Here is a 23,770-nt window from a genome sequence, read left to right on the forward strand (position 1 = left end):
CTTCCCAGGAAGGGAGATGAGAACCACAGAGCCTCAGCCCCACAGCAACCCCAGCCAAACAAGCCCATCCTGCTCAGGGTCCTATGCAGAGCCCTCTTGTCACCTCCTTTGCATCATGGGCCAGGGGACAAGGGTCCTGATGTGGCTCCAGCCTTGAATCAGCTCCAGCATGGCCATTCCCTGCAGACAGGGGAAGGCAGCTGGATTGAAAGGTGCTATGAAACAACGCAGAAAATGCCGTGAAACAGCAGAAAATGAAGCTTGTGCCTCAGTCGGTCTCCAGCAGTTCCCCAGCCCCAGCACAAGACCGTGCTGCCACCCCGTGGCACTGCCAGCGTGAGGCTTCCCGGGCTGGGCACGGCAGGGGGGTGGATCTGTCTGTCATCCAACATCCTCCCAGCCTGGCTGGAGCCAAACCCTTGCCCCCCAAAACCATCTCCAGCCAGCTGGAGAAAGAGCCACCAGCCTCATCCTCCTTGTCCCCTTCCATCCTGAACGTGTCAGGCTGCCCAGACAGCCCATGGCTGCAGCTTTCCCAGACCATTCCACAGGGGATAAATGCATCTGGGGTGACCCCAGGTTATCCTGTGTCACTCATGGCACAGCTGGGCCAAAATTGCCCTCCAGGGCCCAGAGGTGCATGCCCAGAATGCCTAAACCCGAGCATCCTGCAGAGGCAGGCCCTGGGCTGCTGCGACAGTCACACCTCTTGTGCCACAGGCCTGTTGGGAATTCCCAAGGTCCATCTTCTGCCCAGACTGCAACCCAGCAAGCCTGAAGAATGATTTACCAGTCAGCTCAAGTGCTTTGATTTCACCAGGGATGTGTGAAAGCCATGGTCAACTCCCCCTTTTGATTGCAGAACCGAACCTGCTGCTTTCTGTACCCAAGAGGAGAGCCCAACCCCCAGACCAGGGCCGATGTGCTCTCAGCTCTTTCCACAAAAGGTGACCTGCACCTGGAGACGTTTGCTGGAGCTCAGAGCCCAGCAAGGACTTGACTTGGCCCTGGTCTGCACTGAGTAAATACTCATTACTTACCATCACATCTGCAAGGGCCCATGCAAAAGGTGTCTTAAGGCACCTTCCCCTCCAGCCTCCCTGTGCTCCAGGCTTCTCCCATCACATTTCTGCTGCAGATCTCCACAGGAGGCCTTGTCTGACCTGGGGCACCTGGGACTCATTTCTCATGGCCAACTCTACAAACTAGAGCAATGCAGAGAAGGCATCTACTCTGCACTCCTGGCAGTGTGACTCTTCAGCCAGTCCTGAATTCCCTGTGCTGCAGCTGCTCTCATCCCAGACCAAGTGCAATTTGCAGGCTCTACTTCCATTACTTGTCTCCAGAAAACAAGACTTGAGCTTTCCAGCTCCAGGATTATTTCAGGGAGGAAAAAAAAAAAAAAGGTTATTTCACAGAGCTACTGATGGAGGACTTTGCCCTTCTTGATGGATGGGTGCTGCTGAACTGAAACAAAGTAATTCAAGAAGGCCAAATCCCTCAGGAGTTCAAGTGTTACAGACACTTGAGAGCTGACACTTGTAACAGTCAGATCTGCGCTGGGTGAGCATTTCCACCCCTGCCTGTCCACCCCACCCGTGTGCAAGGCCTGGTGCTGCCTCCCAACCACACCGGCAGTGGGCTCGTCCTGCTCTGCCTGCCCTGGAGCCCAGAAAGAGCCAGTTTCCATGGTCCTGGAAGCTCCATCCTGCTACTGCATCCCTTGTACAGGACCTGCAGGCCCAGGGCTCTGTGACCTCCACGTAACCAACTCCACAGGAAGCCTGGCCATCACCGTATCTGCTCCATCCAGCTGGCAGCTGCAGGTTTCCCGTGGAAGGACACCTCACACAGCCAGGGCAGGACCTCGCCCTCAAGGCAGGAATGTGGCCCATGTGACAATCGCAGGCTCCGCAGCAGCGTGGCACAGGCAGGGGGGTGAGTGTGAGCCCCTCCATCTCACCACCCTGCAGTGGTGAAACCAGTGACAGAGCGACAGCTGGACCCAGCCCTGACCAGGCAGTGGGCTTTATTGAACTATTTACATAGCTATTTCCCAAATCCCCTCTTTCCCACACCAACTGTAAAAAAGCTTGAGCATCATGATCAAACACCCTTTCCCAGCTCTACACACACCCTCCCCACTGTCAAGACTCAGATAAATGTCTGTGGTCTGTGGTGTGGCTCAGTCCAGAGGTGCTGAGCGAGGGGAGCTGAGCCAGCACATTCTGAATCCAGCCCTATTTCCCTACAGGATAAAGCTCAGAGGTTTTGGAGCGGTGCCCACTGCATTTTCCATGCAGCACTGGGATCTCCAGGCAGCGCAAGGGCCCTTCAGGTTTTTATGGCTGTGTCCCGAGACTTGTAGGCCACGCCACGGCTCTTCAGCTCTCGGACGATCCCTGCAGCAAGGAGACAAACACATTTCAGTCTTCTCCTGGAATGAGGAGCCCTGGGAACATCTGGTGGTTCTGTCATGTAGAACTGGACAATCACCTTCATTTCACACAATCACGGAATATGCTGAGTTGGAAGAGAGGGACGCACAAGGATCATGGGAGTCTGCCCTGGCCCTGCACAGACACCGCAACAATCCCACCCTGTTCATCCCTGGGAGCAGTGTGCAAATGCTCCTGGAGCTCTGGCAGCCTCGGGGCCCTGCCCATTCCCTGGGGAGCCTGGGCAGTGCCCAGCACCCTCTGGGGGAAGAACCTTTCCCTGAGATCCCATTTCAATAACCCTGGGTATTTCAAATGTGTCTGGGCTGTGTCAAAAGGCCTCAGCTTCTGGCCTCATGATGTTTCCAGCTCCTTCCCAATGCAGAGCTCAGTCAGAAATAAGAAACCTGGGATTCCAGACACAGGCATAGCTTTCACCCCAAGGGTTTGGGATTCACTCCTGGGTTAGGAGTCTGCTCTGGGGCTACACATCGGGCAGGAACTCAGCTGGATGGATGATGCCCTTTCTGCATTCCAGAGACAAAGCAAATCCTCTGCACCCTCCACTCCATTTGTAAACATATGCACCATGGCATAAGCCCTTAGTGCAGGAGGAGAGGGGTACTCACTGGGATTGCCACAACAGCACCCCATCCTGCAAAACCCTTTTCTATGAACAAAACCCCATGTTATCCTGGATCTGAATGGTTTGAGATGTGCCCACTTTCCAGAATCACTCATTAATCCCAGTTTATGCCTCTGATAGCCACGCTTTAGTCAGCAGCTTACAATGTAAACTTCTGGCAGGTGCAGTGCTGAACCCTGAAACTCCCTCTCAAGTCCAACACCTCTTTGCAGTCACCTTTGCTGATCCCATCACACCTTTGCTGATCCCATCACCCACACGGCATGTTCCCTGTGCAGTGTTCAGATCCCCAAACCCTGACTCCATCACACAGGTACCTTGGGGCAGGCGGCCGGTAACAGACACTGCATAGACACCTGGCTTGAAGGTACCTGCAGGAAATAAAACCCCAGGTTACCCCACATGGAGCAGCCAGGTGGGAATCCTCAACCTGTGCAGATGTCCCCTCATTGCGGGGACAGAATCCCTTCCACAGCCGAACCAGCAGTTCCCACTGCCCCTGAGAAGGGTTTGCAGAGAAGGGATTTCCAGCTCCCAAATTACTCACTGATCCGCTGCCACTTGGAGACCCAGCTGTCCTCAGGGCTCATCATGGTGATGATCCTGCAGGAGGGATGGCAGTGAGGGGACGTCTCCTGGCTGGGTGACCCCACAGTGCCACTTCGGTATCCCCAGGCTCCTGGGGGACCGAGGCCAGGCCCAGCCCCACTCACCCATCAAAGGAGGAGCTGGTGCAGTCATAGACCATCTCGCGGTTGCCCTTCATCTGCAGATACGTCTCGCAGTTGTCACAGCCATCGTACTCGAACTGGTCGATGGTCTAAAGGAACACGGGTGTTGGGGACCGGGACCAGTCAGGGGCTGGGGAAATGGAGGGAACCCCGGGAAGGAGGGCTCAGGGCCAGGGCCAGGGCCGGGGCGGATGGGAAGCGACCAGAGGCTGCAGGAGGCAGGGGAGGGAGAGAGGCCCGGGCAGGGAAGGGCCGCGGCAGGAGCGGGGAGGCCGGGCCGGGGTCGAAGGGACAGACCAGGCGGGGGAAGGACCAGGAAGGTCCAGGCCAGGGAGGGGGGCCTGGGCCGGGAAGGGGCGGGACAAAGAGGGCAAAACGGGCGGGGAAAGGGCCGGGAACGGCAGAAAGGCTCGGGCCGGGGCCGAGAGGAAATAGAGCCGGCGCAGGGAAGGGCCAGGGCTGGAGCGAGGAGGCCCGAGCCGACGTGGGGGGCTGGGACAGGGAGCGCCGAGGCCGGGGAGAAGGGCCCGGCAGGGGCTGCAGGGCTTAAGCCGGGCGGAGGAAGGTCCGGAACCGACGGGAAGCAACCCCTGTGCCGGCCCCTGTCCCTGTCCCCTTCCCGGTCCCACCTTGACGAGGGAGCAGAGCAGGCAGGCGCGCAGGTGCCGCAGGTCCTTGGGGACGGTCTCCAGCGAGATCGCGGCCATCGCTGCCCCGCTCCCATTCTGCGGCTGCGCAGCGGCTCCGGACCCGCCCCGGGAACGGCAACGGGAACGGACCCGCCCCGGCCCTGGACCCGCCCCGGGAACGGGAACGGGAACGGCAACGGGAACGGCAACGGGAACGGACCCGCCCCGGCCCTGGACCCGCCCCGGGAACGGGAACGGGAACGGCTCCCCGCCCCGGGCACCGGCACCGGACCGGCCCCGGGAACGGCAACGGGAACGGCCCCGCCCCGGCCCTGGACCCGCCCCGGGAACGGGAACGGGAACGGCTCCGAACCCGCCCCGGGCCCGAGTGGGCGCGGCGGGCGGAGGTTCTGTCACGGCCCGGGCCCGGGTCCCTCCCCGCGGGCTCCTCCGCCAGCGCAGCCCAATGCACAAAGAACAACCGCAGGCAGCAGACCAGTACATGGATAAATATATTAGTAAATAAATATATTTCTGAGCACATCAGCACATATTCACACATCTTTGTGTTTATCGGACATAAATACACAGTTTTGCATATATATATAAAACGTATTCTTTTTTTTTTTTTTTTTTTTCCCCCTGTGTGTGGTCTTTTTTTTTTCTGGGTCATAATTTATTCCCAAACCCCGAGAGCCAGGATAGACTCACCAAAAAAAAAAAAAAAAAAAAAAAAGTCTTTTTTTTTTCCTGGGTCATAATTTATTCCCAAACCCCGAGAGCCAGGATAGACTCACCAAAAAAAAAAAAAAAAAAAAAAAAAAACAAAAAAAACAAACCAGGAGCGTTTGAAAAAGCAAGAACAAAATGAACTAATATTCACATTTCCAAAGGATATGAAGAATTTTTGCAGGAGGGGACATCCAGCCAGCCTGACCATATGCCCAGTTCAGGAGGTGGGAGCTCCTGGGAAGGGGGGACACAGCAAAAGGACTGGGCCTTCAGCTTGGATAGAGGGAGCTTGGGATGCTCTGGCTTCCATCAGTTTTTGGCTGTGACTTGGGATGCAAAGAAAGAAAATCAGCTCTGCATCACTGCAGGAATGCTGGAGAAATTCCACGGTGGAGCCCACAAGCACCGAGCACTCAAAAGCATCACCCAGAAGCAAGAGGTGAAGAACTGTGAGGAACCATTCCCTATTTTCTCAGATACTGCTTCTTCCCTTCCAGGCAGCCAAGGGTAGTCATCCATCTACTGAAGAGGACCTTTCAAACTCAAGTTCCCAGACAGTTCCTCCCTGTCCTCCCCCTGAGCCCCCACTGAGGCAGACCTGCACTCCAGCACCTCCTACGTGAGCAGGAGCAGCAGCATAAGGTCGGGGAAGGGAGACATCTGGCAGCCTGGTACTAGTGCAGTGGGGAGTGGAGAGGGTGCAGCTTTCCCAAAGAAGCTTGTGGCTCACAAATTCAGCAATTTCCTCTTCTGTTAGGGGTAAGGAGGGAAAAACAGGACTTTAGAGCTGCACTTGTTCTTTTGAGCAGTGAAATGCATCCCTGCAGGCTCTCTGCCTTCCTGACTCCTAAAAAAAGCAGCGGGAGCACCCTGACTTCATGACCCTCCCCCTCTATTAAGCCTTCCAGCCCTCCAGGATGGTCAAGGACACAGGGAGCTGGTTCACACAAGCCACACACCAGGAGCACAAGAAGCCGAAGAGGTGAATCCAGAGCCACTCCTGGATTTTTCCTCTAGTTTATGACTGACTTCCCTGCACAGGAGAAAACTTTCAGAGCTTGTGTCTTCTGCTTGTGCTGTAGGACAAACAAGAACCTGGAAAGGTCTGAATGTAATTCTGCTGGGTTCTTTGACGAAAGAAATTCAGCTCTTCCCTAGACTGAAAGGTCCCACAGGGACTTGGTCACAAGGAGACAAGGAATGAGCACTACAAGAGAATAATGCTGGGTTTAAAACAGTGCTATTGGCTGATCACTTGACTGTCAGGTACTGATTAGCAGCTGGGACAAAGATGCCTTTTTCAAGGATTAAGGGCAGCAAACCCCGTAAAAAGCTTTCCCACCAACAAAAGAAGGCAGAGGATTATCCCGAACTGGGACTGCATCACCAGAGTGGCTCTCTTGAGAAGCTGCTGCTTCAAAGGAAGACATGGGAAGGTTTACTGAGCAGATGGGAAAGTCTGTCCCTACATCAAGTTTCAAATTGTTAAGCGTTATCTTTAGCTCCAGTGTAGTATCCTCACCAATGCTTCCTTGTGCTTGGAAGCACTTGGTGCCACAGAAACGTGCATTTCACATGGGAATCTGGCTGATTCTTTGGCCTGACTGCTCATTTAGGGCAATGAATCTGATGGGAATTCTCTGCTGTTTGAAAGCTGCATGGGTTCTGTATGTTTTGAATTTGGCAGGTTTTGTTTTGCTTGAACGTCTGCAAATTATGAGATGTAGGAATTAAGAACTAGTGACATTCAGAAAAACCCAAAATATTCATAAATGGGGGAGTGGGGGAACATAATAAACTAGAGCCTGATGATTTCTCAAGTTTTCTCCCTGAATCATCAAAATGTTGGAAAAGACAGAAAAATCGTTTTGAAGGATTTCAGGAGTCTCAGAATATGAAGTTAAGGCTGGGTGATGGACAGGGCTCTCCTCTGCGTTTATTATGGAAGCTTTTGCTGGGAATTTTTGCTGTGTCTTGGAGCAATGAGAGGAAGGAGAGAAGCAGGAGCCACATGAACTCCAGGATTTTGTATGACTCCTGTGATGGGGACATCTAAGATATGTTTGAAATATGCTCTTAACAGGGCTGGCCATGACAGCTATTTGAGGGTAGGTGGAGGAGTTAGGGGGTGAGTGAGAGACTTTGTTCACATTGCCAGATGAGAGGGTGGATTCTTTGCAATGGAAAGAGTCTGACCCAGCTCCTTCCCAGAAATGCTGACGTCCCTGTGTCTTCCCCTCTCCCGCTGCTGGCAAACAGTCAGTGGCTGAGACGGCGTCAGCTGAGGGACACTGAGGTGACCAAAAGTGATGAGAGCTCTTGGTTTCCACTGAAGTCAGAAGCAGCACCTTGCAGGGCAGGCCTGTGAGCGGTGAGATGGAGAATAGCTTGTTCCTGTGTCTGAAATAAGCATGGAAAAGTTAATTGAAGAAATCTGGCTTTTGACCTAAGTGAGGAAATGAAGTCAGGAGCTACCAGGCCACAGAAAGTAATTTCTGCAGCTTTTGGTCTCGAAGGCTTGTTTATTTTTGCAGTGTTTAGCAAAACCTTCTGTGGCGTGAACACGCCAAAATAGCAGCTTGCACTCACTCGGTGAGCTCTCCCTGGGAGCCCTGCCCAGCTCGGAGCGGTGCCATGGATGACGAGGGGCTGCCTGTGCCTCCAGAGGAGACGGGCCTGGACAGCAGGGCTCTGTCTGTGTGACCGTCGGGCCGTGGGGACGTGTCAGGAGACCACGAGTGGCCCGCTGCTCTTGCCAGTCTGTGTCTCAGCAAGGCAGGGCTGGGCAGAGCCAGATGTGAGCAGCTCCATCAACATCTGTGTCCACTCCAAGTCCCACCGAGCAAAGAGGCCAGTGTTTTATTAAACTGAGTGTTCATGGACATCCTGGACCTCCTCTTCAAATCCTGCATTCAAAGAAAAGGACAAAGAAAAGTGTCAGCTACACCTGGCTGAACATTCCCAGCCTCTGCAGCAGCTGGGGCCTTGACCCTGCAATCCAGAGAACAAATGCTGCAGGAAAAACCACTAAGTGAAAGCTACTAAAAAAGCCACTAAGCCACTAAAACAGGCTCCCCAGGGAACGGTCCCAGCCCCGAGGCTGCCAGAGCTCCAGGAGCGTTTGAACAACGCTCCCAGAGATGCACAGGCTGGGATTGTTGTAGTGTCCGGGCAAGGCCAGGGACTGGATGATCCTTGTGGGTCCCTTCCAGTTCAGAATACTGCATGATCCTAGGAAGTTTCTCTCAGTTTTTCAGAGGGAATTTTCTGGCCACCTCCCAGCCAATTTATTCCTCTAAGGTGAAGTACAATAAAATCTTAAGATAAGACATCAAGCTACTCCTTATATATTTCAGAGGAGGCAGGCTAAGGGACCCTAGGATTCACATCACTGCTAGGTGTTTGCTTTTGAAGCTTTTTTATGTTTGCTCTTTGTGGAAACCTGTACAGCTCATTCAAAAATTATTAGGAACAGAAAACAACAACAATTCGTATCTCACAGAGCCGGGGGCAACAGAAACTCCAGGCAGTAAGAGCAGAGAGCAGTGATGCAAGACAGGAATGACATATGTTCCACAGCGTTCGAGAGGTTGCACAAATTGCTTCTGAGCCCAGCTCAGGTCCAGGCTCTTGCCGGCCCCTTCTGCCTGGAGAATTACTGATAGGCAGGTGCTGAGTAGTTTACTTGGAACCATCCAACAAAAGGGCTGCCTAAAAAGGTGCACCCAAGTCACTGCTCCAGACAGCCCCTTTCTCTCAACGTCACTACCTGTTGTCACACACACCACAGTCCCTTCCCAGATGTCTCTCAAGCCTGCCCAGAACTCTTACACAAGGTCAGCATAGCCCAGCAAAGGCAAACAGGCATTTTTCTTCCTATCTCCCTTTTCCTGAATGTTTCTGAGATCAAAGGAAAGAAATGCCCTCTTAAAGATTCATTGAGGGCAATTTAAAACAGCTTTTCAAAACAGTCACAACAAATTCTTGTCGGTTATACATCACCTATGTATCTGCTCCAGCTGTAGGAGCAGAGCCTTGAAAATTAAACATGTGTGAAGAAAACAAACAAATGAGATTCTGCTTGGAAAAGCGTACCTAACCATGTAGGAAAATGAATGCACATGGTGTTATACATGTACACATGTGTGCAAGCATGGCCATAGTACCTGAAGACAGAGTTTAAGCATCTCTTGCATTTCAGACTTGAGTCACAAGTATGTGGACTAAACCATTTCCAACTGCTTCCCCTGTCACCAGCTTATGTGCAACCCAAAAAGAGACTGTCCAGCTTCAAGCCCTCTGTGTTCACATGCCTTCAGTCTCAAACAGCATTATTACAATATTTTCTGAAAGCTGTGCCTGCATAAGTTGTGCTAAGAAAAGATCATGAACTGGGAGAGGTGAGAGAACCTTGGCTGGTGGATTGGCCGTGGCACGGCAACGACCTGGAGCACACCTTTATGACACCACAGAAATTGTGTTCTTTGGGTGTTAGGTTTTAAGGGTGGTCTTTTTTTGCCCTCTAATCCCTTTCCCCCTCCCTAGTAAGGTTAAAAGATGTGGCAGGAAAAGGGACTCAGGATGAGCAGGAGGGAAGAGAGGGGGAGGATGTCGAGTGCACTGCAGGAGGTGAGCTTTCTCAGGGAGAGAAATCAAGAGATTTCATCAGCCTGTGCTGGAGTAATGTGGCTGTTCTGGGATGCTTCCTGGGTGTGCCAGGGCAGTTCAGGAAGCCATCCAGCTGGAATTCACTCCCAGCTGTCTGTCTTCCCATAAGAGGATCCATCAGCATTGCTCCAGGATTGATTCTCCAGGACACGATTCCCAGGTGCGGTCTCTCCAGGCAACAGAAGAGTCAGGGATGCACCTTTACGCAAAGCCCACCAAGAATGGCTGATGGAGATGCTCAAGGAAGAGGCATAAACTCCAAGATCATGCAAGGCTCTTTGGGATCATCCACAGCGTTATTCCCTTGATGCCAGAGCATGGCACTGCCTGCACTAGTGGAATTTCTCCAGGGGCTGTGCACCAAGATTCAGCCTCACCTGGCAGCTGGGTGAGGTTAGCACACACCTGGAGGGTGCTGCATCCCACAGGAGAACCAGCAGCTTCTGGAAGCCCTGGTTCAGGAACTTCCTGAGCCAGAGGGTGGATTTGCATCTCTGCATTTGCTACCTCTTGATCTGGGCTCTCAAAACCATTTTACTTCTGGCATCTACATCCCGGGGGCTACCAGCACCAGTTTCGCTACACACCATGTGTTGCCTTTTGGGTGTTTTAAAGCTTCTGGCTCCCATTTGATGCCATCAGTTACTTTGTTCTAAGTACTCTCTTGTCTGCCTTCTCTTCTTCTCTCCTTATTTCATAACCTCTCTTCCAAATTCTCTGCTAATCACTTTTTCCCCACATGAAATTCTCACTATTCTTTCTATTTTCTCAGAAAAAAACATTGCTGGGATTGTACCAGATACATTTCTGCCCTCCTTCCAAGGGGGCAGAAATTATTTCCCTTTCTTTCTCCACCCTTTTTGATGATCAGGAGCTGTGAGATCACCACAGGCTTACACAGCTGCATAAAAGCACTTTCTGCTTGTTCCACAGAGTTCCCATCCAGCTAATGATAATGATAATAATAACAACACTAATGATAACAATAACATTGTGATTTTTACTTAATAGTGGCTCTGCTCATGTGTGGCATTTCGTGCTACTTACAGGGGATTTCATCCACCACTCTCTCACTCAAAAGATCAGCAGCAGGAGATCCTCCTGTAACACTCTGTATCCAGTTTTAACACTTGACCTCCTGATGGATTTTATATGTTATACACTTTGCTATCTCCTCTCCTCGTCCAGGATATTTATGAGCTTGCTGGAAGGTTCATACAGTTGCAGAACTCCATTTCTCTCCTTCTCTGAGTAATTCCCCTCCATTAAGTCTGATCTGCACTTGTCTCCTTTTTCAGTGAGTTATTTACCTGTGGGAGCACCTTCCCTTTTATCCTTTCAGAGCTTCCTTCCCCTAAAAGATCTGCCAGGTGTTATCTCTCCCTACAAAAACTGGGTTGCCTACTCCCCTGGTTTTCACATTCAGCCATGTGCCTACAAGTCAGACCCTGTATTTGAATTTTTAACAATTTGCTTGGCTGGAAAGTCAGGCTCATCATTCTGTGGCTTCAGCTATTTCCAGCTGATATTGCCCTCAGCTCTTCCTCCTCGGTCTGGGCATGGATAAGAGATTGCAGTCCACATTCAGGATTTATCAGCTGTGTGCTCGAGCCCTGCAGGATGCCCAGTGGGTAATCTGTACCCCTGGCAATTTGTTACTCTCCACTATATTTCAGAAGTGCTCAAACTGATGATTTCATTCATGAGGGATTCTGCCCCTCCTGCCCTGAATGGAGTTGTGCCAGATGAGAACCTCCCTGAGCACTCCCCTGGTGATCACTAATGCAATAAAGGCATTTTGCTCTTCTGCTCTGCACTTACAGCTCCTGAACATCCCTCAGACTTCCCTAGATCTGAAAAACCCCAGGCAGCCTTCTCCCTTCCAAATCAGCTGGAACGTTTGCATTAATAGTCTGCTTTACACAAGCTGTTCACAGCAATATTTCCTGGCCTGTCTCTCCATGGCTCTGTACTTCACTTGGCATCCAGCTCTGTTCTGATTTCCTTCTCCAGCCACACCTTGGCCTTGGAGCAGCAGTTTCCAAGTGCCCTCTCTGGCCTGCTGCTTGACCAGCCCTTTTCTGGGGCTGTGCATGATCCCTGTGCCCAAAAGCATCTTTTGACTGCGTATTTTAGCAATGTCCTCAAGACTCTCCTGTCTATGTAGCCTCCTCTTTGCAGCCTGTGCTGACGCAGTGTTATAAGCCTAATGCCACCCTCCTTCTACTCGGGGGGCAATTTGTGTCACTCATCACTGGACTTCACACTCTTCTTAGTGCAGTGTCTCTCCCATGCCACCAGAAGAGACACACGCTTCCCTCTCTGTAATTTCACCTAGGAATTACAGGGTCCCACTGTTTGCTTTTCTTTTAAACTGGGTTTCTGAAAAGTTTATGTCAAAACTTTAATTTAAAGCTGGAGTTTCTAATTCATCCACTTATATTTTTAGCCTTATGCTATTTATCTGGAGGCAGAGATGCATTTTTCCTTGGTCTCCTTGTCTGTGTTTTGTGTCCTGCTTGCATGGGATTATCTACTGAGATTGTTCTTTGCTCTTTTTAACTTCTCTATTGATTTATACCTTTCTCAAGATAAAGAACCAATGTGATTATAATTCAGAGTTTATGTCAACCAATGTTTTCAGCTTGGTGACTTTTCTGCATAAGCCCTGCACAAGCTCTGTGCTCTGTCCTCTGCCATTAATAAAGTTAAATCTGAATCTGTGTAGTCTCTCAATCTTGCAAGGGAATTCTGACTCTCTGTGTGGCCCTGAAAGCATCCATAGAAGCTACTCCAGTAAACAGACATAGATTCATAGCACTTTCAGACACATTGGTCCTTCTACCTGCTGGAATGGGGAGGGAAGAGGAAATGAAGGCTTGGTGTGCTTGGCAAAGCAGCTGGCACTGGCTCTGGGTGGGGTCAGAGGGTCATGAGGAGGTGGGCACAGACTGGGGCCACTGGGACCATTTCCAAAGACACAGAAGCATCCCGGCACGGACCTTGCAATGCCTGGCACCCTGTGTTAGGTGCACAGACTCCTGCTCTTGAAGCCCTCCCACATTCATTTGGGAGCTCAAAGCAAGTCCTGAGCAGTCTGCCCTGAGCCAGGAGGGCTCTCTCCATGCGAGGTACCCGGGGAGGGCATCAGCACTCCGAGCTCCCTGCAACCAGAGACATCTCTGACCTGATGCTCCTTATCTCTCCAAACACCAGCATCCCTCTGGGTCTTGGAAGAACCTCCCTATCACCTATCTGCATTGTCAGACACTTCTGCACCTGGGAAAAATATCTGTTTCTGGGAGTCAGGGGGGCCAGAAGGCTGCAGGGAGCCGGGACCATGCCCATCCAGCCTCCCCAGCCCCGCTGCCTCCGCAGCACCGGCAGCCTGGGTGTGGGGTGGGGCTGGATAGACAAGCACTGGGAGGAAGTAATTATCTCTGTGGCACAATGGGCACAGTGAGTCACAAGTTTAAGGCCAGTGTTATAACAGAAATTAGACAGCCAGATCTGTGTTTGGTACCTAAATCAAAAGGATTTGCCCGAGGACCTGCAATGAGTCAGAGGCAGGGCGAGGAAGGGAGCCAGGCTCTGCTCCCAGCCAGCACCTGTCCCTGCTGACTTGCAGGCTGCTGCCTTCAGAGGACCTGAGAGAGCAAGACCTGGGAGCTAAACTCAGGTTCTTTCAAAGACACTCGTCTCAAAGGCATTTTCCCTCTCTTTGTGAGAGAGCGCAGCAGTTAGGCAGAGGGCCAAACTTTAATTACATCTGATTTCCAAAAGACTCTAAAAAGCAACTCCCACGCAACAGAGGCAGGTGAGAAATGAGGGATGTGCAAATCAAGCAACTCAATTAGTCTGTTCTACTACCCCAGGCCACACACACTTCCTTTCTCACTGATTCCAGTTAGCTGGGCTTGGCTAAAACAACTGGAGGCCAAAAAGCCTCAATCATAACAACTCTGCCAGTAAGACACCCAAAACTGGTACAAGGACACTGAAAAATATGGTCCCACCCTTTCCTTTGGGAGATATTCCAGCTGCTAGATGTTTAATTAAAATTAGCCATCTTATTTCTCAGTTGTAGTATTTCAGGGTTTGGTGCACTCTTTAACACACCTGCTCATCATTCAGGCCACCAACCTCACAGGTGAGCTCTGGAATGCTCCTGCAGTCAGTGCTCCTGTAGGAAAACCCATCAGGAAGGTACCAGGTGTCCTGACAGCTGGAGTTCCTTCAGCAAACCCCCTCCTCATTCATCTGCTTGCTGCCAGGAGAGGCGAAGGCCAGACTTACCCTGACCACCGTGCTGAGATGGGCAGTGAAGGCGGACACTGAGACTGTGTCTGGGGGTGCACGTCCCTGAGAAATCTGCAGGAACTGAGCGGTTTCTCTCCCGTCCTGATAACCCCTCCTCCTGCTTCCTCAGCTCGGAGCTGGACTGTGGCACTAAACACTTCCAGAGCGGCTGGGAGCCGCTGGGCAGGGGAGCGCTTGGGATCAGGGGCTGGGCTTCGGGAGAGCAGCGGTAGCCAGCGGGGTGGCTGGGAGGAAGGTGAGTGTTGCAGGCTCTGGGCTCAGCTGAGTCCTTGGGCAGGAGAGCGGGGTCGGGCTCCAAGGGACACTTTCTTTTCCTTCGGTGATGCCTGCTCTGTAAGCTGTGTCTGGAGGGCAGCAGGACAGGGGGTGTGCCAGCTGCTCCCAATTGTCTGTTGGCATCTACACTGAAGTCCAGCCTGTTTGGAGAAGCGGAGGGGGCATGAGGGGGCTCCTGGCCTTCTTGGGGACAGGCTGGCTGGCCTGCTGGAGCTGCCTCCTGCAGCACGGCACTGCTTTCCAGAGGTTGCTGAGAGTGATGGCTTTTCTCAGCCCTCTTTTGTGTCCGAGCACTGTGGAAGGCAACCTTGGCCCCAGAATACCGGGATTTGCGTGGCCCAGGCCCCTGCCCGGCCCGCCCAGCGGGACACTCCACGTCCTGCCTGTAGTGATGGTGCTGGTGGTGGTGGTAGTGGACGTGGCTGAGTACCTGGGGCTTGGCCGGAGCAGCCCCTCCGGGCACCATCAGGTCCAAGGACCGGGGCCGCCTCTCCCTGGGCAGCTGCAGCTGCTCCTGGCCGTGGTCTGTGGTGGGGCCCTCAGAGCTGCAGTACACGAAGGGATCATAGTCGCTGCTGAGGGAACTGCGGAACGTGGAGCAGCTGCCATGGATGCCCTGCAGGCTGACGTCTGTGCAGTTCAACATGGAGTCACTGGAGGAGCCGTGGCAGGGCCCCGAGCTGGAGTCGCTGCCTGGCCCATCGGCCAGGTACCCGCTGTGCTCTGTGAGATAGCTCTCCCCAGAGCCACTGCTGTTGTGCTGGTGCCCATGGCCAAGCCCTCGGCGCAGGGTGGGCACACGGTGCTGCTTCTGTGCCACAACTGCCTTGGGTGCCAGACAGGGGGGCTGAGGCTGAAGGGGACATGTCCTGTGGGGTGCCAGCGCCTGCCTGCATGCCGAGGGGCTGGGGTGCTGCTGCCCCAGCAAGCCCGGGGCCAGCGGGGCCACGTGGCCACAGGCCAGCAGGGAGGTGGCTGGTCTGTAGGGCATGTAGTGGATGGTGCCAAAATCCATCTGGGAGAGCTCTGGAGAGTGGAAGAAGGGGTTGCCGTGGGATGGCTCTGGGGGAAAGCTCCTGAGGTTCCTCTGAGGATATGCTTGTGGGAGGTGGTAAAGGGCATGTCCCGGATGCTGGCGGAAAAGGTGGAGTCGCCGCCCAGGCTCCATGTCCTGAGGGACCAGCCTGGAGCTGGCAGCCATGGCCTGGTCCCCTGAGTCTCTGGCTGTGGAGAAAGAAGGGAGTATACAGCACACATCCCACAGCCCAGAAGGGAGTATCCAGCACACGTCCCACAGCCCACGTGCAGCAACCCTGGCACTGATGCTCCACTGCCCTCCCACCGTGGCCCCACGTCCCACCCGTATTCTTCTACTCCTTGCTGCCACCACCAAACCACCCTGATGGTCCTGCACACTCTCCCTGCTGCCGTGACCCCCAGATCCCACCTTCCCTTCCCCACAGGTCTCAGGACTGGAATCCCTCCTCTTGATCCCAGCCCAAGCCCATCACCTTGCTGTACCCTGGTGGGCTCACAGGCAAGGGACTCCTCTCCATGCACATAGTCCCCTGTCCAATCTGTGCACAGAGACACGAGGACCTGCTAATCCATCTCCCAAGAGTAACTGGAGCTCCTGGGCACAATCCTGCACCCAACCCTGTCCTCAGCCAGGAAATGCTGTGTCTGAGCCCTACCAAGAATATTGAACATGCAAAGTGGACATGTGTGGTGCTGCTGCAGCCAAGGGTCAACACAGTCCCGATGGAACTCGTGGGAACACGAGATGATCCGCAGTTCCTAGAAAGAAGTGGAGAGGAGGAGGATGAGCAAGAACCATGTTCCAAGACCTGGATGGGTCCTTCCTGATGGAAGTGAGCCTTGAAGGACGGACACATGTCTAACAGTGAGGGATCTGCAGCCCAACTCTGCACGGAGGAGGCTGTGGAGCACCTCCAGTCCTTCTCTGTGAACATCCAGAGTGGTGCAAGCCCATGGGAATAGGGAGATTTCAGTCTGGGTGCTCTGGAGTAGCAAACCCAATTTTACCCTATTTCAACATGGGCATTTTACCCCACAGCCACAGCTGGAAACCTGCCTGGAGACATGGCTTCAGCAGAAGCTTTACAGCCCAGGAGCAGGCACACCTCATGGATGCAATCCCTTTCCAGCACTCAGGAGTTCAGAAGGAAGCATCTCACAGGCCTCCGGCTCCTGCCATGCTCAGCTCCCGTTGCTGACCCCCCCCACGGGGGAAGCCAGAGCCATGAGTGCAGCAGTCCTGCCCAAACCCTACCTGCCCCTCGCTGAACTCCTCGAGGCAGATGGCACAGACCGGGGCGGAGCTGCAGCTGCTGGCCGAGTCCCAGCGCGGAGCCGGCCGTGCCCGGGGCTGGTAGCGGCGTGTGGCCAGTTGCCCAATGGCCTGCAGGGTCTGCTGCTGCACCGAGTCCTGCAGAGACACACGGGGCTTGAGGAGAGGCTCAGCCTTACTCTGCCCTCCCATATTCAAAATGGGATTATCAGAAACTTGGGGACAATACCCATCTGCAGAGGTGACTTTCCAGCTAAGCTCAACCAGAGTAGGCTTTGTCACCAGCAGGAGACATCTGGCCCTAGACATTCAAATCACTCAACAGTGCTGAATTTTTGATCCCCAAAGGATTGTCTCTCTATAGGACAAATGGGATAGTCTCAAATATGGAAATACATCTGACTCTAGGAAGATGCTTATTTAATTTGTTAATTTCTATTAGGAATACTAAATCATACAATCACAGAATCAAGGAATGGATTTGATTAGAAGGGACCTTAAAGCTCATCTTATTCCACTCTCCTGCCAAGGGCAGGGACATCTTCCACTATCCCAGGGTGCTCCAAGCCCCATCCAACCTGGCCTTGGACACTTCCAAGGATCCAGGGGCAACCAACAGCTTCTCTGGGCAACCTGTGCCATGTTCTCACCCCCTCACCTCACAGGGAAGAATTTCTTCCCACTTCTAATCTAAATCTCTCCTCTTAGTTTAAAACTGTTCTCCCTGTCCTATCACTCTCTGCCCATTTCCCCTCCCAAAAGATGTCTGTCCCTGCTTTTCCTGTATTCCTATTTGCTCAGACACGTCTGCTCCATGAGATCCCTACCTGAGTCCTGTTCAGCTGGCACTTTGTGCGGACAACAAAAATCAAAATGATGACGACCACAGTGCTGACCACTGTGAGAAGAATCCACACATCGTAGTCTGGCTGTTGGATAAAGCAAGACAGAAATTATTCTTGTGTGGAAATTACTCTTGGTGGTAGTTAGAGGCTGAGGGAATCGCCATCTCTTCTGGACCATCAGTCTTGGGAAACCTCATCCTTGGCCAAGCTCCTCCTTTACCTCTTTACAGGTAAAATTAAAAATGGTTCAGTCTTTTCTGCACATCCATACAAGAACAGAATATCTGTGTCTTGCAGCATCTCAGCTCCCTTGAGACCATGGTTTAAGGCAGCACAAGATGAGAAAATCAAGGCTTGGTCTTACTTGAAGAGACAGAGAATCCCCTTGCCCCACTCATGACATTAAATCAAAAGAAACTAAGTAAGCTGAAAATGCTTTTGAGCTTTTACTTGCAGCAGGTCTGAATGCTAAAAAACATTCCTGCAAGAGGCCATGATCTCCATCCCTGAGGAGGAAAGCTCAGCCTCTCTGGGAAAGCCTAGCAGGTTGGGAGGGAGGATACAGGAGGCAGTGGGAATCATGTGTCTCACCCAAGCTGGTGGCTCCTTGACCTCTATCTTCACGTGGGCCTCTCTGTTCTTGTTCACGACACCCATGAGGAGCTCAGCGTCGTGGCCCCTGATTAGGACCACAGGCTGGCTCAGGCCTCTGGGCTTCCTCAGCTGCAAAGAAGCAAACACAGTGAGGGCTGATCCAAAACAGCCTGAAACAAGGACGATTCTGGCCCCCCAGGCATGTCCATTCCTCATGATACTTCTGGCAACACTTCAGAGACTGACTGCTCCCCCAAGTTTACACTACCCCTCTATGATGAATCAGATGGATGTTTCTCTTTTATCAGTTTTCCAGCATGGATTTCTTCATTTTCCCTGCTGGTGACTCCTCATGCACAACCAGCCATTTCTTGGTGTCTCTTGAGCTCCTTTCAAGCCCCTGTGCAAGAGCTCTTGGTCCCTCCTCTTCTCTGTGAAAGTGTCAACAGCACTGCTGAGTGCTGCCTTCACCACAGAAATGCTTCCTCTGCTCTGGATCCATCCAGTTCCCCTCCTCCCCAAGGATATTCTGCTTGTCACACCGGCAGTTTTCCATTGTAGTCCAGGCAGCATGACACAGGCTGGCTCAGCAGGTGTGCGAGCCTGCTCTCCTCCACACTGACCTGGATCAGGGTGGCCATCAGACCCAGTAACCCCTTCCCATACCCTGGGGGAATCCAAAGGTCGGTGGACAGGGATGGAGATGTGAATGGAACTGCAGATGGTCAAGAAGACCATGGAGGCAAGGCTGAAGGCTCTGAGTTGTTGATAGGGTTTGATGCTCTTGGCTTTTGTGTACCAAATGAGAAAGCTGGAAAAGTGGGAGCCAAGGCTCAGGGTACGGATCAGAGAGTGGGATCTGAGCAACCTCAGCATCACCTCATGGACCTGCATTTCCTGCTGTGTTTCTCTGGCACCAGAAATTAAGACGTAAGTGCATGAAAGAGCCACGAGGGATGGATCCAGCAAGGAGTCATCCCAGAGCTTGGATGAGGTCAGGCACCAGCTCCCCTGTCTGTTCCCTACCTAAAACTGGATGTTTTTCATACCCCTGGATTATCTGGATGGGGAATTGATTCCCTTCCAGAGATGACAACAGTGCTGGGGAAAGGGACCTTTGCAGGTATCCTAACCAAGGTTAAACCTGCACCAACAGCAAAGCAAGTTGGCTTAGAAACCTGAGAAATCACCTTTCCTGGGGTACACTGGGTTGTCTGGACTATGTGGGATGGGGAAATTTATGACTTCCCAAGAGGAAGCATCCAGCTCCTCACAGAAAAATTTGATTGACCAGACAATGTCTTCTAAGAGCATGGATGTGCCATGGAAAGTGTCTGCGTGGGGTAAGAGCCAACACCCAACACCAGCAGCATCCTCCTGGGACCTCCCACTGGTGGCTGGGGGGTCCTGCCCTGAGCACATTTCGGGATAGGACAGGAGCACTGTGTTTTAGCTGAGGGTATCACTGGGGTCTGTACCTGATCAGCAGCACTTTCATCATCGGTGATGTCAAAAAGGATCGCACGGGCTCCACGCTCCCCTGCCAGCTTTGCCTGTCCAAAACAACAGAAGCTTCAGTGGACATTTTGTACTGTACCCTGTGTCCATACCTGCCATTGGATCCATGCCTGACTCCTGGGTTCTTCCCAGGAGAAAGAAGCACCTGTTTGGACTGAGGAAACCATTCCTACCTCAGTTCCCGTCTTATGTTGGGCTGCAGTGCCATAGCCCCACAGCTCACGGGTGGTTTCTTCCTAAAGTTGTAGAGGTGAATTACTTGGTGGCGTTGCAGTCACAGCAACACACAAACCTAACCATTCCCCAGCTGTCCGTGTGCCAGCTGCTCCCTTGTTTCAGAGCTGGATTTACTGGGGAGGGATGTGCAGTCTCGTTAGCCCTGCTGACCTCCACGGACAGCAGAAATTCCCACAGGTCCCCTGTCACCTGGCAGCACCAGGGTTGTCAAAGGGCCTGACTGCCACTCACACTGCTCTCGCTGATTCCTCCTGCTCGTTAGGGAGAAGCTCAGGTGGAGCCAGGGTTGCAGGTCTGCTCAGGGAGCTGTCCCTTCCCTCTGGGAAGGCCAGTTCCATGGCCTTCCCAGAGGGAAGGGACAGCTCAGAGACCCACCACGCTGAGCACACATGCCACCCTGCTGAGGTAACCAGCCAGGAGCTCGCGGGTCACCCACCTCCTCCCAGGCAGCCCCTGGAGCCCTCCGGGCAGGCAGAGGCAGCCCCGGGAGATGGAAGGTGAGCTGGGCTGGGCTGGGCTGGCCCGCGGTATCTCAGGCGGAGCCCTTTGATCCGCGCGTCCCGAGCAAACAGGAGCAGCGCTGCCAAAGCCGGCTGGGGCCGTGGGGCACTGCCTGCTCCCAGCCGCGCTCTCAGGCCCGGGAGGCTGCCAGGCCGAGGGGTGTGGCATTCCCGGCACGGCCGAGGGGCACCAGCTCCATCCCTGCTCCCGGGTCACCTCGGCGAGGAGCAGTGGGGGGCCCGGGTCTGGGTACAGGGATGGGAATGGAGCTGCAGATGGTTGGGAACAGGCAGAGGTGGAGGCTCTGGTCTGCTGATTTAAAACTCATGGGGAAGCTGGAAAAGTGGAATCAAGGCTCGGGACAGGGATCAGAGACTGGGGTCCTGCCTAGGATCAAAGGAACCCCAGTGTTTGTAGCACTTTCAGGGGAAGAGGACTTTCAGGCAGTGAATTCCATCCAATAGTCAGGCTTTGATGAACAACAAACAGCTCTACAATTATTTTATCCTGCTAAAGACACTGACTATGGGGCAATGAACAACCGAGACTGGACAAGTGACTTTTCCCAGCATCTTTCTGACTCTTGTTGCAACGGACACAACTTCTGGTGACCAGAGACAGGGCCCAGGGAACGGCTGGAGCTGTGGCAGGAAGGTTCAGGGTGGAGATCAGGGAAAGGTTCTTCCCCTAGAGGGTGCTGGGCACTGCCCAGGCTCCCCAGGGAATGGGCACGGCCCCGAGGCTGCCAGAGCTCCAGGGATGCCCAGGCTGGGATTGTTGGGGTGCCTGTGCAGGGCCAGGGCCTGGACTGGATGATCCTTGGGGTTCCTTTCCAACTCAAGATATTCTGTATTTCTGTTCAAGCCTTTCACAATTTGCTTGATGCAGTAATTTTCTCAGTGTTAGCTGTGTTTGCGCTGTATCTCTTCAGCCACATGGCACAGCCGAGCTCCCTCTATTAGGACTGAAACAATTCTGGTGCAAATAGGTATTTACAGGATGATTTTGGAGGTCTGATAACCAGGCTTGCAATCACTGGTTCACTCAGAAATAAAAAAAATAAAACCCCAAAAAATTTACAAATTATGATCAGAAAGAACAATAAATCACTTTGGATTGATTCCAGAGGTCCTTCCCATGCCTTCCTCTCCTCTAATGCTTTTCCTGCTGGTTTCAGCTTTGGAAGCGGAAGCAGTGACAGAATTTAGGAAGCAGGGAAGTGCCTCAGGTGGCTGGTGGAGTTCTCCTCATGCTGGGCTGGCCAGGGCTGTCCGTGTGCAGGGCTTGGCTGGGTGACAGCTGAAGCAAAGGTTGTGATAACACTCTGCACATGGCTATTTTTATCATCATTGATACAGCCCTGCAATTCCACATGCAAAGCTCTGCCCCAAGACACACTTGCCAAGAAAAAAAGGTTCCAGCTCCACTCAACACCAGCCACATCCCCAGCTACACTCCATCTCCAGAGGAGGAGTATGGTCCTGGGATTTTGAGGAAGTCCTCTCAGCAACCCTGCCCATGGCAGCAGCTTAGGATGCAATGATCTTTTAAGGTCCCTTCCAGTTCCAACCATTTTGTGATTCTCTGTACGATATTAGAGGAAGGGAGCTTGGCAGAGGCTTCAGGAGGTTGGAGAAGCAGACAGGGAGGAATTGCAGGGTGTGGAGGATCCATGATACAAGGCAGGGTCCAGGGATGTCACCAGCTCAAGGAGCATCTGCTCTATTTCATGGCTAAACTACTCCTGTTTATGGAAGAAGAACTGTAAGCCTCCCTTGGTGAGATTTTAGAGCAGGAACACCTGCAGGACTGCAAGTGCTGTCATGTACAGCTGGATATCAAAATCCAGTGCTGGATCTGGCTCTGGTAACAGAGTAGTGATGACTGATGGCCAGTGATCTCAGTCCACCAGGTGAACTGAGTGTTTGTTTGCTTTGGGGTGTTTAGGAGTCCTGGAGAAGGGATCCTGGTGGATGAGCAGAGTGCAGCAATGCTCCATGACTTGTCCCCCCTGTGCCAACCTTCCTCAGCTGATCCTTTGACTCATAACACACTGGTACTTCCAGTGCTGTGATCAGAGTCTCAAAGATGCAGGACAAAACTGGTGAAACAGAATCTCATAATCCCAGAATGGTTTGGGCTGCATGAGACCTTAAAGCTCATCTCATTCCATCCCCTGTTACAGCCAGGGACACTTTCCACTAGACCAGATTGCTCCAAATTCCATCCAACATGGCCCAAGTTTTGAAACCTTTTAAAGTTCTGAAATGGAACATGGGCCTTTGCAGCTGCTTCGTCTTCTTGTTCATGACCCTCCACAGCAGCTGCACTGACCAAACATCCTGGGGCATCCTGGCACCACCCTCATGTGACGGTCACGTCACCTGCCCGGCCCTTTTCCTCGTGTCTGTCACACGCTGCCCAGGCGGGCCCAGGCCATTTTCCAGGAGTGGGGGAACTGACAGCAGGTTGACAACTCCATCACACTGGCTCATGCCAACATCTGGCACCAGCTCCACAGCAGCAGCATCCCAAATTCGGGCTGGGCAACCCAGGAAGGGATAGGTACTGCTGCCGGTCTGCCTGTACAGCCAGGGGGAACCAGCCCTGGGATGGCAAATCCACCATGGCATTACACCCCTTTCCTTACCTTTGATGTCAAATCCTCCATGAAAAAACCCTGTTGTGCAGGAGAAAACACTGTGTACAAGTTTTGCCTGCCTTCTTCAGCTGAGTTGAAGGGAACATGGAAAAGGACCCTGTCCCCATCCCCACCAAATCACACCAGCAGGAAGAAGGCAACAGGGTGAAATCACCTGAAGGCAATCTAGGTAAAGCCAAGAAGAGCTGAACAAGGGGGTTTTCATGTTTGTACAACACTTGCACAAGCATGAAAATACCCAACATTTGGTAGAGAGACCATCAAAAGAAAAAGCCAATGTCATCCTTATCCATGCAACTTAATCAGAATCACAAAGATTTTAAGGCTTAAAATGACCCTTGTTCCTATCTGACTTCCTTAATACCAGAAAATTGGACCACTGACCTCAGCTTTTGGCACAGGAAGTGCTATTTCACTGAGGTGCCTGATCCAAAGACCTCTGAGATGTCCCAGAGCACGAACTGTTAACAAGTCATGACCCACCACTAGTTCAGCTGGTCTGCATTTATCTCACTGCTAAGCACTGAGTCTTCCCATGCCTCATCCAATGAAGTATTGCAGCATTATTTTTGGAAACAGAGCCACAGAAGATGTTTTCTGTGTCCATGTTTTCCCACAGGGCAGAGAACACAGAGAAACACAAATCACACAGACCAGGAAGC

The 23,770-nt window shown here is 52.6% G+C and overlaps 2 protein-coding genes across 2 annotated transcripts in view; both read right to left on the reverse strand.

The window, feature by feature from the left end:
• Positions 1-2,012: 2,012 nt before the first annotated feature.
• Positions 2,013-4,602, reverse strand: SUPT4H1 (SPT4 homolog, DSIF elongation factor subunit). The gene is made up of 5 exons (XM_041424984.1): positions 4,445-4,602; positions 3,798-3,904; positions 3,632-3,687; positions 3,402-3,455; positions 2,013-2,402 (listed from the first exon to the last, which is right to left on the reverse strand). Exons 1-5 carry the CDS (start codon positions 4,520-4,522, stop codon positions 2,335-2,337), a joined length of 363 nt encoding a protein of 120 aa, XP_041280918.1. The 5' UTR covers positions 4,523-4,602; the 3' UTR covers positions 2,013-2,334.
• A 3,106-nt stretch (positions 4,603-7,708) lies between these two features.
• The window catches only part of RNF43 (ring finger protein 43), a 56,249-nt gene continuing 40,187 nt past the window's right edge, over positions 7,709-23,770 (reverse strand). The window contains exons 3-9 of the mRNA XM_041425024.1: positions 19,669-19,743; positions 18,188-18,319; positions 17,579-17,680; positions 16,734-16,889; positions 16,135-16,237; positions 14,141-15,664; positions 7,709-8,082 (exon numbers count right to left, since the gene is read on the reverse strand). Coding sequence (XP_041280958.1) covers positions 8,039-8,082; positions 14,141-15,664; positions 16,135-16,237; positions 16,734-16,889; positions 17,579-17,680; positions 18,188-18,319; positions 19,669-19,743 — 2,136 coding nt within the window. The 3' untranslated portion in view covers positions 7,709-8,038. The remainder of the gene's footprint in view (positions 8,083-14,140; positions 15,665-16,134; positions 16,238-16,733; positions 16,890-17,578; positions 17,681-18,187; positions 18,320-19,668; positions 19,744-23,770) is intronic.

Source organism: Onychostruthus taczanowskii, unplaced genomic scaffold (assembly GCF_017590055.1).
Source record: "Onychostruthus taczanowskii isolate IOZ18803 unplaced genomic scaffold, ASM1759005v1 scaffold86, whole genome shotgun sequence".
Classification (NCBI taxonomy): Eukaryota; Metazoa; Chordata; class Aves; order Passeriformes; family Passeridae; genus Onychostruthus; species Onychostruthus taczanowskii.